Source organism: Mustela nigripes, chromosome 4 (genome assembly GCF_022355385.1).
Source record: "Mustela nigripes isolate SB6536 chromosome 4, MUSNIG.SB6536, whole genome shotgun sequence".
NCBI classification, from domain to species: domain Eukaryota; kingdom Metazoa; phylum Chordata; class Mammalia; order Carnivora; family Mustelidae; genus Mustela; species Mustela nigripes.
Window position 1 is genome coordinate 80,457,965 of NC_081560.1, and position 19,585 is coordinate 80,477,549.

Here is a 19,585-nt window from a genome sequence, read left to right on the forward strand (position 1 = left end):
ACTTTGATTTCTAAGGGTATCAAACATCTGTTGCATGGTTTGAGAGGAAGTCTGTATAGTCACGTTAATGCTAGTCAACTTGGTGATATGGAAACTATAAATTTTAAGTAACTTTCACAGTAGATTATAGAATATTTACTAAAGCTTTTGAGCAAAAGAAGTCAAAGCACATTTTTGTGAAAGAGAGAAATTGACTTGGCTTTCCATTTCATTTCCCCCTCTATCTCACTTCAAAATAAAGAAAGGAAAGAAAATGTAAGTGGCTAATTGTGGTTAATAGTTTGGTTATTGAGATTTTGTATATGAATCTGTTATTTGAGGTTGTATACATGAACATCTCCGTTTTGGGGAGAACGATGGGAGTTTCTTTATTGTCATAGTAAAATTATAGTTTTCTCAATTATTTATATACTTTTCAAGAGATGCAGTTAATATATGTGGAGAGATATAGAATTCCTTTAAAACTCAGGGAACAATATATTATGTGGGATTATAGAGTGCAGGTTGGTTACATAGAGAAATCAGAAGTGATTTCTGAGTTGCTTGAGATTGATTTCCCAGCTTGGATAAAACTGACATAGGTCAAGAGTTTAACTTTTAAAGGGCTTGTGAGCTTCCCTGCAGGTTGACTTGTGCAAGGCAGTTTGGTTACAAAGGGTTTCCTGCTAGGATACCTGAAACCGAAAGTGCATAGAAAGCAAAAGTAAAGAGAAGTCAACAAAACGGGTAATTAAATAGGCATTGTACGTGCTGATTGTTGCTAAATTTAAAAGCAGGGTTTATTGAGTTAGAGCAGAAGTGTGGGCATAAAGTGGACTGCCTAGCATGCCAACATATTTTATGTACTTTTTTTTTTTAAATCACACCATTAGATATTTTGCAATTACCTTTTGGTGTGTGTTTAATCTTTTAAATCTTACATATTGATGCCAAGTCTTTAATGATATAAAAATTCATTTGTAGTTCTAAACCTGATTTTTTCTTAAGCAGCTGCACCTGTTTTATTCACATTCCATTTTTTTTTTTTGTAAATTGAATGTTTGAAGAATTAGAGAAGGTGGTAAATAAAATATTATTAACATGTGTATAATGACATTATCTAAGCAAACATGACATGCTCAGTAGATTGCTGTTCAAAAATGATAGTATTTTGCTGATGTTCTTGACTGTGTTTCCCTCAACTTTGAGCTATTTTTGTTGCTCTCTAGTGCAATACACAGTAAGGAAGATAGTAATTTTTCACACCTTTTTTTTTTTTTTTCCAGGTGATGAAACCTTATCTTTTATACCCTTTCAGTCTTGGATTGTTCTTCTTCTTTTTAGGTCATCTGCCTTAGACTTGACCTTCCTGGCAAAAACCAGTCAGGGAGATGTGAAGAAGCCCAGAGACCAACTTAGAGAAAGTTTAGGCTCTGAGGAGCTCATTTTCTTTCACTAAGGACAGAAAAAATACTATTTTAATTAGAAGATGACCAGGAGGGATTTATGCTATTTAGAAACTGAGAGATTTAAGACTTAGGATTCCCGTACTAAGGACACTTCTATTGTTTATCAGTGTATGCATCATATTTGCATACAGAAAATACTAGGGTGATATGAGTAAATGAAAAGAGGACATTCACTTGCTCTAGAGGAAATTATATGAGCTTTTGTATTAGCTCAATCTAGAGTCAAATTCTATTTTGCTCCTCAGTGAGAAACTTTGAGAAATTGGCTTACCATCCTAAACCTCAGTTCCTTATCTATAGATATTTGTAATAGCCATCTAGTTGATCGTTGAGAGTACTGCATGAGATTATATGCTTTTCCAGCCTAAATTATCCACAAATGGGCAGAACATGATTATTATTATTGTTTATACCTTGTTTTAGAAATCTGGCTCTAGGGGCACCTGGGTGCTCAGTGGGTTAAGTCTCTGCCTTTGGCTCAGGCAGGTCATGATCTCAGGGTCCTGGGATGGAGCCCCGTATCAGGCTCTCTGCCCAGCAGGGAGCCTGCTTCTTTCTCTCTCTCTGCCTGCCTCTCTGATTACTTGTGCTCTCTCTCTCGCTGTCAGATAAATAAATAAAATCTTTAAAAAAAAAAAAAAGAAAGAAAGAAATCTGGCTCTACAAAGATCAGCTGGCATTCATTTTTTGAATCCTATTTTATACCTCTTTTAAGCTCAGCGCAAGTCTTTTCCAGTATTTATATGAGCATGTATATATGTTCCATGTGCTGCAGTGTTCTTTTTGGGAAGAAAAATGAGCGCTGGTCATCTTAGGTTCTCTTTTTCCTCTGCACATGTATAAAACTCACATATTTTTAAAAATATTTTGCTTAAAGTATTGTGCTGGCAAATATTGAAAAAAATCTTAAAAGAAAGAATGGTATTAGATTGTTGTTTATTGTCTATGTATACAAGCATATAATACTTATTCTATAGGGAAGTGTATGGGACAGAGAGGGTAGAGAGACTGACTAAAGAATTTTTTCGTGTGTTTGTTGAGAAAACACCTTTGAAGGCCCATGGCCATTGTATTTTTCAATGTCCTTTAGGCCTCAGTATAAGAAGAAGCATATGGCTCAAGGGAAAAATCTTGTTTATCCTTTTCATCAGACTAGACCGATGCTACTGATCACAATTTCCTTTCTTCCAGTCTGTCAAATAGTTAGTTCATGGCTAAATTTAATGCTTCATTGCTGGATTATAAGTTCTGTTAGCTGTTTTGTTTGCATATGACTCGCTTGTTTTTAGTTTAGAAATTATAACTGTCTAGAATTTTAATTGCAAATAGTCCTGTGTCCTTTTCATGCATTCCGAAGGAAACTAGACTTATAATCTTCTCAACAAAATAGCTGGTGGCCACAGGAACTACATTATTTAGGTGCCACTTAAAATTCTTGGTTGGTGGGTTTTACCAAGTTGTCAGCATTTCATGTACCATTGACATCAGGAATAACCTCTCTCTGGGCAAGTTGTACCATTTGACCTGGTGTGCAAAGAAAGAAGGATCAGATAATAGGTTTGAAGTTAAGTAGGTAACCAGACTGCTGGTCAGATCATGGCCATCAACTTAGGTGGTCTGTGGGTTGGTAGGTATAACTGCTATCTTTCTCTTTTCTGACTTTTCTCAAAGGATTAATAAATAACATACTACTGCTGAATTATCAATGCAGTCTTTTTGATGATGCCTTTATGTATTTCAAAATGAGAATTAAATTAAATGAACAATGCCAGATAATTCTATATGTAAAATTGGAAATATTGAAGCATACAGTGCATTTAACTCCAGATTTTTCTAAAGGCTGGAGAAGTTTGTAATTTTGATGTCACTTCTTTGAAATCATTGTTCCAGATTTAATTTCTAGGGTTCAATGGTACAGCATCTTTGTCCCTTCCAAACATTCCTGCAACAATATTTAATTTAAAAATTGTTGGAAATAAAATAAAATGGAAACAATATAGAATATGTTTAAGGGGCGCCTGGGTGGCTCAGTGGGTTGAGCCTCTGCCTTCGGCTCAGGTTGCGATCTTGGGGTCCTGGGATTGAGTCCTGAGTAGGGCTCTCTGCTCAGCGGGGGGCCTGCTTCCCCCCTCTCTCTCTGCCTGCCTCTCTGCCTACTTGTGATCTCTCTCTCTCTCTGTCTAATAAATAAATCAAATCTTAAAGAAAAAAGGAATATATTTAAGTGATATAATAGTATCTTACAAAGTAGGGTTGGTCGATTTAGTACATAATATATAGGGTGCCCGATTACATTTCAATTTCATATAAACAACAAATATATTTTTAGTATAGGTTTGAAACATACTTTTTACTAAAAAGAGTCACTATCCAAAATTCACATTCAATTGGGTATCCTCTGATCTCTATTTTATCTCTCAGTGCCAAAGTACTAAGATTTTCTAAAGCTCATACCTAAAAATTCTTAGCCCAAGGTTTCCTCAACTTTTTATATTTATTGAGCTATGATTTCTTTTTCTGAGGAATTTTAAACTTAAGTTTGTAAACAATACTAGGTCCGTTACATAACTGATTTTTCTACCATTTACTTGATGGGGACAGAAGAGGACATAATGTATATTAATACTTATCAACTTTGATTAATCAGTTTTAGGTTTCTCTCATCTATTGTATACTGTTTGAAAAATTTACATTTAACATGTAAGATATAAATGATAATTTCACTTGCCATGCTTTTAGTTTACTTGTTCTTCTTGGGTGTTTCTAGAACTGCTATATTTTTACCAAACAAATAATCCATGAAAGTGTCCAAAATATACAACAGATTGGAGGAAAAAACATAGCCTTCTAATTTTGTAGAGAGGAAATTGTGTCTGTAAAGGTTAATTGGCTGCTAATACCTTCTCTTCCCACTTCTCACCTGGATATTGACTTTGAAATTCTTGGTTCTTTGTATGTAAAATATTTTTCATACTGATTTTCTTATGCATTAGGAAAGAAGCCAATATGATCAAAAGATGAGTACATTGATGTATTCCTTTGTTCAGTAACACATCTGGAAGCATGTGTTTAAAATGTAGACAACTCTATAATTGGCTTGGCTTCTCTGCAGGATTTTTGCTCTCCACTGAAGTGACACCAGCCTCTTGTGATTGAAATATCTTCATTTAGGCAAGTTCTTTAGCTGATCAATTTCCTTTGTCCTCAGTTTCTTATTTGAAACTATCTAAATTTCATTGCTTATTCTTAGCCAAGATGAATACCTTATTTTTTTTTGTTTTGTTTCTGAAAATTTTTATTTGATATTTCAACTTCCTTTATTGTATTCTTCTTGTATAATTATATTACACAAATGTTTTCTGGGAACTTAAATCATGGCCTTGGTTATAATTGCATAAAACAGTCTAAATATAATTTGAATACCAGATAATAATATTAGTTATATATATATATACACACACACACACACACATATGTATGTGTATATATATAACTAATATACATATGTATGTATGTATATGTATATATATACATTCAAAATTTACAAAGTTCTTTCAGTTAAATTATACCATTATATTATCATGCCACCCTTTCAAGTTGGAGCTCTTTGTCCAGGTGATAAATTAGGAGACAGACAACTTTGGAGAGATTAATTTATTTGTCAACAAATTAATAATTGAACTGAAAAATAGAATTCAGATTTTTAAAGTTGTCCTTTGTATTACATCATGTTGCCTCTGCTTGGTACAACTCTGTAATATTTTGAAAAGTGTCTTTAATTAATACTCTCAAGAAAAAAAGATTACATTTCCTTAAAAATTGCACATTATGAAAATCAAAATGAATAATGTATAAAGTATGTTTGAGGGAAGAAGGCTAGTCCACAGAATTTCCTTTCTCCATCCCTCTTTTTAAAAATTTTGGACAACAGACAAAATGCAATGAAGAGTATGTTGAGAGTCTTCTGAATTCCTTGAGAATCTTTTGGATTGTGGCTTTCATAAATTAACACTTTAACAATTATGCATGTTTTAATTAGAGACAAGTTATATCTGAGTGAAGAGTTTGAATTGAAAAAAGCTGTTTGAAATACAACTTAAACCTGGTGATTCACAGACCTGTACCCCTGGGGATAAAAATATATGTTTATAAAAAATAAAAAATTAAAGTCTAAAAAAAAAAAATAAATACAGTTACTAAAACTAGGCTAATGAAGTATAGACTGGTAAGAATTTTTTTGTTTCCAAAGTGATTCTGTATTATTCAGCTGGAATGGGGGGGTCTTCTGAAATGTCAGAATTTATTCTATTCAATTCTTCTGCAGCAGCCTTCCTTTCTTTGTACTGTTAGTGAAACTATTTTCACAGAGAGGTAGTACAGATTTAAACTGTAATCCAGCCCCTAGGAAAAAAAACCATGATTCCTACTTTAGTTAAACATACATGAATAGTCTTCCATTATATTAATGAAAGGTAGCAGCGGTTGATCTAGAACACTTACTTTATGCTCTAATGGAGAGATTTCCAGGTTGTTTTTTGGTAGGAGTAAAGGGGTTGGATTTTTTTCATATTTACATCTTAAAAAGCAGTTCATTCAAGCTATTTGGGGAGTGTTTCTATCTCCACACCTGCATCCTTAGAAAAATGGTTATTGTTTTTCAGGGATAAGTGAATATACTTTGACTTGATCTTTCAAGATACAAAGAAAAATAATGATGTAGAGCTTCTTGCACTTGTACCTGTTTCTAAAGAAATATGTCAGAGGAATTTCAAGTAAAAAAAAAGAAGCAGCACTGCCTTTGTCTTTCAGAACTAAAAGAGATCTCTTTAAATTCTGTTGCGTGTTCACAGGAGAAGAGAAAGTAATCAAAGGCTCACTGAACGAAAGAGATGAACATAGCTCCTGGATCTTCGTGTGTGTGATCTAAAACAAAACACTTACTCAGTGGAAATATCAAAATATATAGGTGGAAGTATTCTAGAGACCATATTTATCGACTGAGTCATCACTTTGTAGTTGAGGAACCAAAGCCTAAGAAAGTCACACTGTTTAAGGGCTTAAAGCCATTTGTTGACTCAGTCATGTGCTCAGTAAATATTTCTACAACACTGAGTGTCTGTGATAGATGTTGATTTCCGGCCCACATCTTCTCAGCACACACACGTGAATACACACACACACACACACACACACACACACACACACTCACTCACTCCTGTAGCTTTCTACTCAAGCATCTGCAAATCTTTGCTTGAGTGCCCTCAGTGGGGACAGAAATTTGCGGAAACAAACATCTCCAAGCAATGATGACCAGTACTGGCGAATATTACCCTTGATAAACAGTGATTCCCACAGGAACTGAACCCCAGTTGCCCACCTGCTCTTTAACACACATCACATCGAAATCCATTGTCTCCATGTCTCACTTCTCTACTCTCCTATTATTATGTCCTGAGATCACCTCTCTCGTTGATTATCTGTGCTTAAATCCTAATTGAATGTCTGTTTCTAGGGGAACCAAACTGAAGGCAGGGGTGGAAACCTGTTCTTAAAGACCTTGTCTGTAGAGGATAAAGATCATTAAGCAGGCCATTCAACAACTGTGAGGAAGGCAGGCTCATTCAGTTCAGTCATTGGCATGTAATTTTTGATGGACCTCCAGCCAGATGGACCTCCAGCCAGACGTTGAGTACAAAGATGATCAAGATAGTGTCTTTCCCCTTACAGTGCTTAGGCAAGTGAACACAATATATTGTGATAAGTTCAAGGGTCAAGGAAGGGGGTTTAGCTGATCTTTGGATCTGGCTTTTACTTGTTAATTCCACACAACAAACCAGTGAGGTTCCTACCTACTCTTGTTCTCCCTGATTTAGAGAGGAGGAAAATGTCAGAAGGTGCTGTGACAGATATTAACAGGGGTACTTAACTGTGATTTGAAGTGAGAAAGTGGGGGAAATTTTCCACAACAAGAAAAGGTTTATGGCTACTTTCCAGGTGTGAAAAGACCATAATTCCAGAATTCCAAATAGGAAAAGTGGCAGTTTGCCACTCCTCTACAATTTCTCCCAATTCTTTCGTTTCTTACTGTTTTCTATGGGTAAAAGGAGCGAGGCCATGTATATTTCACTCTTCATGCTCTCTGTACACTTCCAACCCAACTCAGGAAAATCTCAGCAGTTATTTCCTCATGGTAAGGAACATCCCTTATTCCATATGTTGTGTTCTAACTCTCGCTTATGGTTTAGAATTTCTAGTTTTATCTTTCTATATAAAGTTACCTATTTTCTTAAATTTAGAAGTCTGTTCTCTAATAAGAGTGGCTTTTAAAACTATTGCCTGCCTGATAGGAACTTAAACCTAATGAAATACCCGGGCTGAACAATGGTGTATTTATATTAACCCCAATATTCAACTTAGAGTGCCAAACTGATTCTCTCCATAGTGGGGAGTTGGGATGGAGAGGAAGAAGGGAAAGGAAATCAAAAAGCAAAATGATACCATGATATAAGGTTAATTATGTTTTTATCAATGTATTATTTTCAATAAGATCATATCTGTGATATAATCAGAATATTATTATTATTATTTTAGAGAGAGAGGGGGAGAGCATGCACATGGGAGGGAGGAGGGACAGAGGAGAGGGAATCTTAAGCAAACTCCAGGCCCTGTGCAGAGTCAGACACAGGACTCAATCCCAGGATTCCAAGATCATGGCCTGAGCTGAAATGAAGAGTCAGACGCTTAACTGACGGAGCCACCCAGGCCGTCCCTGTTCAGGAAATTTTATATAACATTTAATGGTCTATGCAAATGCCCCTCATGTAATGCACACATTATTAAAATCTCTTCTCCTCCTTCTTTCCCATCCTATACAGTCCCTTAAGCCCAATGAAAGAGAAACTAAATTGATATAATGGTTATTAGTTTACTGTTCTTTAAAGCTCTGATTTTGGCCAGATTATTTTATGCTCAGTAAATGATTGGTCATAGTTTAAGTCTTGATAGATTGTGTTGGTATGATAATTTTCTGAAGTTGATAATGATTAATTTGAAAAGGCAGTGCTAATATTACAATTGAACAAATGAACATGGCTCTAATACTAGGACATCATATATTGTTATGATCAAGTGCTGTTAACTTTGATCACGAGTCAAGAAAATCAAAGTCAATAGGAAGAAGCATAAAAAATAGAATATGTTGGGGGATTAAGTTTTAATGTTTTAGATGATTATACCCAAACCTTCATTAGAGTTTTAGATTAAAGGAGATTAAAGCAAGTTCCTCAGCATTATAGATGTGTTTGTCCAATTCTGGGCTGAGTTTCCTGGGGGATTTGGTAGCTGAAGAAAAATAATATGTTTATCTTCTCATATTCTGCTTTTGCTTTTCTTCTGCAGTTTAAATAATATTATTTATCAATTTTATTTGAAGCACTAAGAAAAAAAAAAAACCTTACAGGCAGATTCTATTGAAGTTTATCAGATAAAGAAATAAATTACTGTAGCTTTTACTGTTTAATAGGAATTGATCTTTGAAGTTCAACAACCAAGGAGCTTTGAAATCACAGCCCAATTGGAATTCCTCTTTGATTTCTTTTAGAGTGAAAGTGGTATACACTTTGACTTAGTTGGAACTTTTTTTTAAAGCTACATACTTTTTCTCTACTCTGATGCATTGTGTGTGTGCACATATGTACATTTGTGTGTGTTTTGTTCTTCTTTTTAGTCTAGAATTTCTGATAGCTCCTTCTAGGCTTATGTTATTCATTTATTCATTTATCTGTCCATTCAGTAGTAGTTCATACAACATTGCAGACTTTGAGCAAGCACTGAATAGACACATAATACAATGCTGTCTCTACTCAAATCAAATAATTTAATCTTCTCTCTTTTTTTCCCTCGGTTTATTTTTAAATTGCTTTTATGCAGACGTCTCCTTTGGCGAATATTACAATTATTTTTTTCCATGTAGGGTGATCTTTCCAATTGTGTTGCTAGCCTCATAGTATGGCTTGGGGATGGAGTACTTGAGCGTCTTTGTAATTAGGTAATTAGCTATAGCAAAGACACCTGGGTCTATTATCTTTTGCTGTGACTACTTTTCTTAGAGGACTTTGGCTCATTGATTGGTTAATGTGCTGGGGCAGTTACTAAGGAATTCTTCTATTTACTACCAACATAATGGAAACCTAAAGAACATAGCAACTGTAATATTACAAATACATAATAGCAGTTACTTGATGAATAAATGTAAAATGCTGTTTGCTGAAAGTAGAAATAAGCTTTAAAAAGGATAAAGTGATTTTCCAGTTCTTTCTTCTTCCATTAAGCTAAAAAAATTAGTATTAAATTAAATTCACATTTTAAAACATTATAAGTCAACATTAAAAGAACAGATAAGACAAAGGAATGTGTCTCAAAGAATATTAGACACTTCATTGTTAGTGTCTCACTAGTTTAATTTTACAAGTCAGTCTAAAAAAGCACACGTATTTGGATTTCTGGCATAAAGTTTGACATCTGTATAATGCTCAGTATATATTTCTTATGAATGAATGCTTGAGAGTTCAGAGAAAGAGTAGAATCCCTATATTTTTCTATTGTATTCATTGATCATTGAACACCATCTTAGCAACAGTATCACACTTCCATCTTTAGTAGAATTTTTAAGATTTTATTTATTTGACTGAGAGAGAGAAAGAGCACAAGCGAGGAGCGGGGGGAGCAGCGGTAGGCAGAGGGAGATAGAGAAGCAGGCTCCCCGGCTGAGCAGCGAGCCTGATGTAGGACTCAATCCCAGGATCCTGGTAACATGACTTGAGCCCAGGGAGGCGCTTAACCGACTGAGCCACACAGGCGCCCTAATAAATTGTTATATTGGGGGCACTTGGATGGCTCAGTCAGTTAAGCAAATAGTATTGACTGCTAGTAACAGAATTAGAATGGAAAAAAAAAAAAAAAACCCTTATTGTAGGGACTTTGGTATTGTATTAGTACTATCAGTTGTAAGAGTTTAGAAAACCTAACCTAACAAGCCTAAAAATAATAATAAGTAATAAATTACTGGTTCTATCACTGAGAACAAACAGACGGAAGTAGCCTCTGTCACATAAGGATTCAGACTTTAAGCATTTCAGCTTTTACAACCATAACTACTCCTGAAGAAATAGAATCTTCCTAAGAATGGAAAGGGAAATGAGATACTATCATTGCATAGATTTTGGCATCTCTGAGTTTCTCTGGTCAGAGAAGTGAGCTAGTATAATTTGCCAGCCAACTGAATCACATGATTGGAAGAAATGGTTCTCCACAGTCGGTAGAGTTTCTGAGTAGGAAAAAAAAAAAAAATCTAACAAAGCAAATCCTCATGTTTACTATGGTTGTTAAAACATGAGGACCGTTGACTTACTCTATGCAAAGGCGTTTATATAATTTTCTTCAGCCAGATGCCCCAGTTTGGGTGTTCAAATGGATGCACAAGCTTTTGGTTTAATACAGAGCTGGAATTTTTCCAGGCAGGAGCCTGTGAGGATGGAGGTGTAAAGGAGATGTGGGGTTAGAAAGAGTAAATTTAGAATCACAGAGAAATTGGAAGGACAGTAACAGATTTAATGGACAGGATGCATATAAAACCTTCACACATTACCATCTGTATTAGACTTATTCTATAATTTTTTAAGTAGTCTCTATACCCAACATGGGGCTCGAACTCATGACCCTGAGATCATGAGTTGCATGCACTTCCAAATGAGCCATCCAGACACCCCTATATTTGACTTTTTAATGAATTACCTCATTTAATATATCAGATTAAAATATTAACAGCAACTAATAATCACCTTTCTTCTCCAGGGTGCTCTGTGGAATTCGTGAAGAAGGGACTTTAATGAATTAAATAGACTCAGCATACTAACTAGTCTAAGAAAAATAAAAATGATGACCATTTACATTAGTTCATATGTAACTACAAGCTAAAGCTAACAGATAACTTCTGTGGATATTCCTGATTTTTCTTTTTCAATATATAGAATAAGAGTTGATAACATACAGGGCGAATATTGTGTGCCAAGCACTGTGGTAGACACTTTACATCAGTTGTCTTTTGTCATGATGTGAATGTAGGTTTTTCTCACGCCTTCAGTCCAGTAATCTGTTGACACTGACATCCAAATGGAATGTGCCCATCTTTAGTTTTCCTTTTTATTTTCAGCAGTAGCATGCTCATGTATCCAGTGACATAAAAAATACTTTTTTTCGGGGTGCCTGGGTGGCTGAGTTGGTTAAGCATCTGCCTTCCACTCAGGTCATGATCCTGGGGTCCTGGGATGGAGCCCCACCTCTTGAGCCCAGTGTCAGGCTCCTTGCTCCAGTGACACTGTGCTTCTCCCTCTCCTCCTGCCCCTTCCCCACTCCTGCTCTTTCTCAAATACAAAAAATAAGATGTAATTTTTTCCCCCCAAAAGCCCCCGTCTTTAGATTACTGTGTCAACCACTCTCAGCTCTCTTTGGGAAGATTTGCTCACATTCACCAACCACTACCCACCCCTACCCACCGCCACACATGCATGCACACACAGTGACACATACGTAGTAGGTTCCTAAGTTCTTGTATTCACACAGGTTTGCAGTGCTATGATTATTGCGTCCCTTGTACCCTGGTTGACTTGAGCACAGGTCAATGGCAGTGGTGTGTAGGTTTACCAGGTCAGGTTGTTACAAAGATGTATGAATCAGTATATTTACATTGTAACTGATTTGGGCTACACAGTATGTGGATCTTGGTAGGTAGAAACCATTAACACAACTCATTGATAACAAGAGTATCCTTTTTCCCCTCTCCTTTTACAAGAGTGTCCTTAATATTTGTCTAACTGACTTCATTTTTTGAAACTGAAGAGTGATGAACAATTAAGAATGGGAGTTTTAGGGGCACCTAGATGGCTCAGCAGGTTAAGCCTCTGCCTTCGGCTCAGGTCATGGTCTCAGGGTCCTGGATTCGAGCCCCTCATCCGGTTCTCTGCTCGGCAGGGATCCTGCTTCTCCCCACCACCCCGCCTACTTGTGATCTCTCTCTCTGTCAAATAAATAAAATCTTTAAAAAAAAAAAAAAAAAAGGAATTTTTTTTTTTTTTAAAGCAACTTTAGCAGACAATACGGTTGCTCACCATTTGTCAGGCTGTGGATCATGTGCAGAGTCAGGTGTGCAGCCAAGAAAAGAGAATTAGTAAATTGGACAGGAATTTAATCTCTATTTGGATTTTGAATGTGTCATATATTTCAGATGTTGGCTCTAAAATCCCGATTTTCGGTTCCAATATTTAAATCTTTGGCACCATCTCACTTCCATGTGGAAGCTTTGTACTTCTGCTTCCGATGTTTAACATAAATTTATTCTATTCATCAGAGGCCAGCTTTTATAGGAGAGTGGCATGTAAGGGACTGTCACTCACAATATACGTTTTTAAGATGGAATGGTCTGTTTTGCCCAGATTTAATTTTGACTCCCAGAAGACAATGGGCACTGAAGTAATTTATCTCTCAAGTTGCTAGGGGAAGCTTTAAATTTCAGCAAGCGGCAGTATTATATTAGCATGGAACATTTGGGTAAATTTGTTTGGAGGAGATAATAAATAACTGAACTACTTGGTTAAAAATCAGAAACAAAACAATTTGTTCTTGTCATCTGGTGGTGCTCAAATGATGAAAAATAGCTCTCTAAAGGTTTCAGTAATCTTGAATCTGGTTTGAGGCCATTGCTGGCTTTATCCTATCATACTGCATGTAATACCCTAAAATCCACTAAAAACTTTTGTATTGGAGTGTAAATACCTTCCAAGATGATGATGTTTGATAATTTGCATGAAAACATCTAGCCAGAACAATAGTAGAAAAACAAGATGACTCAATTTTGTATTCTGTGCCTATGATAATTAGCTTATATGCCATCATTTTAAAATATTAAAGGATAACTGACATAACTCTATTTTCTGGAAGAGGGATTGAGGGAGCTTTGAGTGGTAGGATAGGTGAGTGAATGAGAAACACACACGCACACACACACACATGCACATCCACACATGCTTGAATTGATTAGAAATAGAAGAGGATGTTTTAACTCTGTGAAGTTCTTAATTCTCATCTATTTTGAAACCTGAGAAAGTTTCGGTTTGTGTGGTCATGTCATCCAACAATGACAAGAGATAGTCTTCAATTATAGCAGATCAGAGCAACTGACTCTGATATTCTGGCCACTTGTGTATCAGCAAGGTGAGGAACTTGCTTCTTACAGTCAGGGCAGAGTCTTCATTTTTGTTTCTCCGAAACAGTACAGAGTGAGGCCGCCAAAGTATTGTTGAATGAGTGACGTGTGGCTCCCTCTGTTGGTTGGGAGACCCCAAAATCTCCTTGTATACAGTCTAAGTGGCACAGAGGCAAGGGCCTGTAAAGGAAGAAAGAATTCAACTGGTACCTCCTCTTTCTTTTTTTTAATTCTTCCCTCCTCAGGCCATTTAATTGTTTTTTATACAATTTGGTTTCCTAACTTTCTTTTAGCACAGTGTTAATTTTAACTGACATTCGCTCCTATAAGACACCAGAACATAAGAATTGGGCTGATTCAGTGTGGATTGCCCTTTATTCCTGAGAATTATCTTTTACCCCAATCCTGTTGGGATTGGGTATGGATATATTTTGAGCGATTTGATTTCAGACTGATGTAGTTTAACATAGCTACACATGTCATGTATTTTTATATAGCAGAAGAGATAGCTATAAATGAATATGATAGGAAAGAGAATTATGTCTTTACCAAATTAGACTCTTCCTCAAGCTTATATTTAAAATTCTTTCTGAGCCACTCTTCCAACCCTAAACAAAAGCCACAATAAAATAAATAATTGTAATTCTCTGTAAGAAAGCATGAGGAACTGAGAGTGGACAAATTATTTATACATGGTTATACAAATTAAATGTTCTGTGAATGTTTGCCATTAATTTCGGTCTCATACTACCATGTAAGTGTGCTTATACTTGACAAATTCAATGCCACGACAGTTTCCCCAAATCCTGATGCCCTACATAGATTTATGCTTATGGAAGGGGATCAGTTGAGCTTTTCTGTTAGGTAAAATCAGGGAATAGATGAAATGTGCATGCTCTCCCTGCAAAGTTTAGGGTTAGAGAAACACATATGGGTGAAGAAGAAATTCTGTTTGAAGACAGTGGACTTAATCAATTCCATTATGGTCTTTGTTCTATTAAATCATGACAAACTGTCTAAGAACACGTATTTAATTAGCTACTTTTTAAAAAAGATTTTATTTATTTATTTGACACAGAGATAGAGAGAGTGCATGTACAAACGGGAAGCGGCAGGCAGAGGGAGAGGGAAAAGCAGGCTCCTTGCTGAGCGGAGACCCTGACATGGGGCTTAGTCCGAAGGCAGACACTTAACTGACTGAGCCACCCAGGAACCCCTAAAGGAAGCTTTTAAAAAGTAGAAATATAAAATATCCCAGTTACAATGAGTATGGTTATTGTATATGCAGTATAATTTTATGACTAAGGTGTTGGTTTTGTTTTCCCAGTTTACTTAATAGAAAAATAAGATGAGTTTTGAGGATCTTGTGTCTTCTGGAGTCTAGAAAGCCTTGTGCAAATGCATAAAATTCAAGTAAATTTTGCAGAACACATTTGCATAAGTTTTAGAAGCAATATAGAGTTTCTAGAAGAGAAGTAATAGGATTTTGCATAAAATATAGTGTAGTAACGAGAGGAAAAACATTTGAAAAATTCTCAAACTTAGATTTTCTTCCTTTTTATTTTTATTTCAGGCACACTTTATTGTACTAGAATCAAAATACATAGTTTTAGTTGAAATTAGCATTTTGTTGTCATACTTTATACTCTTTTGACATTGTATGTGATACTCTTAATTTTAGATTTAATTAAATTCTTTTTTGTCTTTATATGTGACCCTGTGCCACATATAAGAAAAAAAAAATTAAACAGTTTAGTCCATTCACTCTAGTACCATGGGGCAAATGTAAGTCTAAACATATTAGTTGTTTTATATAATTGATCTGTATCTGTTATTTTATCTAAAGGATAGGGATAGTTACATTTAACTTATTTTGCATCACTCTTTGAACAGGAGTGTGTGCATCTAGATATTTAATGAATGTTGAAAATAATGATGTTGAATCACTTAAAATGTAATGCAGTTTCACCTTGTTTTCTACATTTCAGTTCTATAAATATGAGGAAGGAGTCGGCAGAAATAAAGTCTGAAATGAAGATAAACTTATTCAATATTTTATCTTTTGATGGAATCCACATTTTAAGTTGAAAATTGTCTCCTAAGTATAAATTACAGAGTTGCAAGAGGGATCAATAAACTAGTAATTAGATTTGGGGCTCTGGTGGATTCAGAAGATTCTCTTGCTTTGTGTATGTGATGAATTCTGATTTTGTGTTTTAACTTTGTTACAAAATTAATGCTGTAAGAAATGCTTCAGGAAGTAGAACTTTTATGCATGTTTAAATTCTTTAGCTACTTAGTTCTTTTTAAAAGAATTAATTAAATGGTAATTTTTAGAGCTGTTGATTCTAAATGAAATAAATTCAAAGTCATGGTTTCATTCACTATCATGAAGTATGTATTCTGTTATTTATTAATACAGTTTTTGATTTATTTGGTCTTAGAGCAATCTTTTATAGAACTTCAGGCTCATGATATATTTCTCAAATTAAAAAAGAGAGACCGATTCGGCAGCAATTAAATTTGAGAAACACAACAAGGTCTGTTTTATTCTTGAAAATGTATAATGTACATTCATATACTGAGACTCGAGCAAAAAAGAGGTTTTAACTTCATTGTTTATTCTAAAGTCATATGGCCATGGAATGTCTTGAAGAACTAGTGATTTGTAGTGGAGGTGATGTATATTTTAAGAAGCACTGATTTATTGAGTTTTTTGGAGGAATTTTCTTTTTAAAAATGTGTATTCCATTTTCTTTTAATACAGTTTTAGAGTGTCCATGTTTTTGATGTTAAAGAGACACAGAAAACACATTTTTCACATAGTCCTCTGATTACTACTGAAAATGTATGGAAGATGGATTATATTTTCAATCAGTTCAGGAGAAGAAAGGAAAAATAAATTAGTATAAGTGGATTATTTTAACAGTGCATAGAACTAACCTTGATGTCTCAAAGAATAAAACTTTTAAATTCCTTGACCACCATTTTGTTCATTCTTTCCTTTCCATTTTCCAACGATTTATATCCATAATTTATAGTTTTGGTGTATTTCAGCAACACTGGTGGCTGGCAGAAATGTCTGAATACATTTATTTTTGAAAATCCAATGCTTCTTCACCACTTTGGGAGAATATGATAGTATCAGTGTGTTAGAGAGTCTGATTTTTTTTGCTATCTAAATTCAATTATTCCTGATCCCTTTTCTGAATCATGAAGAAATTTCTGCCAGTACCGTCCAGATACACCCTGCCTTACTAATTTCAACGTGATATATATATATATTAAAAGTCGCATTGTCAGCGAAGTATAACAAGGCGCATTCTCACATTTTTCTTGAATTATTCTATTCATAATTTCATGATTTAGGGATTTCTCTGTGTGTGTGTGTGTGTGTGTGTTGTAAGTGTGTGTGTATATAACTTCTTTGCATCATGCATTCTTTATTTTTTCTTGACAAATGGGTCTCAGACCTATACTGAGATCTTTTTTCCTCAGTGCAGAATGTACTTTTCAATATCACAGATACAGTGTTTTAAAATGTTTTTAGAAAATATTGGCTAATCTTTATGGATCTTTGTGGAGTGTTTTATGAGAAGAATATCATGAGAGGTTTATTATTTAAAATATGCCTAAAATGTGTTCAGTGCTTGATCCAGTATATTTTTACATTTTTACTCATATCAATAAAGCACTCTTCTTTTCTTTTTTTTATAGAGCAATGAAGTTGTCTACTACAATGCAAAGGATGATCTTGATGTGAGTATTAAAAGTTTCACATTAAATTTCAAGATAAACTGAAATGCACTAGGATGACTGGCGTTACAGAACAAGCTGACCTAGCAGGTTGAGTTTTTCAGAAGATGTTCTATAGCGGTAAGCAGTATTACTGGTTGGCCCTAACAGGGTAATGATGAATCTTAGGGCTTATATGATCTTTAACAAATTATCCTGGGCGTCTTCTGGGGTGGAAACGCCATGTGTCTCTCTGGATCTGAACTCTCTGTCCCTGTCCAGACCTCAGTCCATTGCACTGGCTCAGATACCCTGCACTCTATCAGTTATGTGGCAGACTGAGGTTGGGTCCCATCCATCTCTGTCACCCAACTCTTGTCACCCGGGTTACAACGCAGGTCTCCTCTGGCCTGACCTGCACACACCAGGGGCAACCCTTATTTCCCCTAACGTGTGAATGACACCCTAGAAACGGTGCACCAGCTGGACTTGCCCAGCCAATTTTTGAAGCCTAGTGGGTGTTCATTCTATCTTTTTAAACTGATGACTGTCGTATACAAACTCAGATGACGTTCCAATGTGGATTATTTTAGCACAGAGAAGTTACTTCTTATGATGCCATCTTTGGACAGACTTCTGGGAGATGTTGTAATTAGCTTATGATGGAAGCATTTGCAAAATTACAAAACAAAATTTTACGCTTAAGTTGATTTAAATTCTCATATCTGTGACTTTTCTATTGGGGAAAAGTATGTATAAGCACTAACGAGTATATCCAGAAATGTTTGTTGAGGACTTCTTGTGTTTTCTGTGTTCTTCCGTGAGCTTAGAGTGATTTATCAGTGAACAAGTAAAACAAATATTTAAAAAATAGATTATTTGTTATTCACTTTTTTTTAAAAGAAAGATTTTATTTATTTATTTATTTGACAGACAGAGATCACAAGTAGGCAGAGAGGCAGGTAGAAAGAGAGAGAGGAGAAGCAGGCTATCCGCGGAGCGGACAGCCCGATGCGGGGCTCGATCCCAGGACCCTGGGATCATGACCTGAGCCAAAGGCAGAGGCCTTAACCCACTGAGCCACCCAGGCGCCCCTGTTATTCACTTTTTAATCTGAATCAAAACACATGTGTATATGCTACTTTATTCCAGCTACTTAATCTGGCCTTCAAAAAATCTTTAAAAACAATACAAGGTAGTTTGCTTGAGATGCCACCTCTTTCCAAATTGCACTGCTGCTTCTGTGGAACCTTCATAGTTTACTGAGCACTAATTTTCCCTGCATGCTGCTAACCGGTCTATACAAATTCTTTTATTTAATTCCTATGATGACACTATGAAGGAAGGAGGAGATTATGTTTTCTCCATTTAATAAATGAAGAACTAGGATTGTTTTAAAATGCGTTTTCTTTTGGGGCACCTGGGTGGCTCATTGGGTTGGGCCTCTGCCTTTGGCTCAGGTCATGATCTCAGGGTCCTGGGATCGAACCCCACATCAGGCTTTTTGCTCAGTGGGGAGCCTGCTTCTCCCTCACTCTCTCTGCCTGCCTCTATGCCTACTTGAGATCTCTCTCTCTGTCAAGTAAAATAAAATCTTTTAAAAAAAAAAGTGTTTTCTTTTTACTAGCCATAGGTGTTTTGCTGCTGCTTTTATGATAACAGTTATCCTTTTATGATAATTATATATATCATTTTAATGAGGTAGGAGGTTTATTAAGGGCAAACCAACAGCTAAGAAAAAATGTTTTAATAGTTTATTAATGGGATGAGGAGGCGCCTGTGTGGCTCAGTCTGTTACGGGTCTGACCCTTGATCTCAGTTCAGGTCATGATATTGATGGCTCAGGTCTGGAGATGATGAAACCCAGCTCTGGGCTCTGGGCTCATCCGGCAGTCTACTTGACATTCTCCTCTCTCTTTCCCCTTGCCCCTCCCTCCCTGCTCGAACTGGCTTTCTCTCTCTCTCTCAAAATAAAGAGCTCTTAAAAAATAGTTTATTTTTTGGTGTTAGAATGAGTATTATTTTTCAACAGACATTTTGTTTCACTGTTAGGATTAGTATTTAATATTTAAAAGTTATGTGGTCGTTTAAATTGCCTATGCTAAGTCTTGATCAGCCTTCCTGGTGCTACACGAGTTATAGC

General features: G+C 35.7%; 1 protein-coding gene across 2 annotated transcripts in view; it reads left to right on the forward strand.

The window, feature by feature from the left end:
- Positions 1–19,585, forward strand: part of CACNA2D1 (calcium voltage-gated channel auxiliary subunit alpha2delta 1) — a 501,786-nt gene that overhangs the window by 288,918 nt on the left and 193,283 nt on the right. For both annotated transcript variants that reach the window (XM_059396947.1, XM_059396946.1), the window contains exon 5: positions 17,425–17,466. In XM_059396947.1, the coding sequence (XP_059252930.1) occupies positions 17,425–17,466 (42 nt within the window). The remainder of the gene's footprint in view (positions 1–17,424; positions 17,467–19,585) is intronic.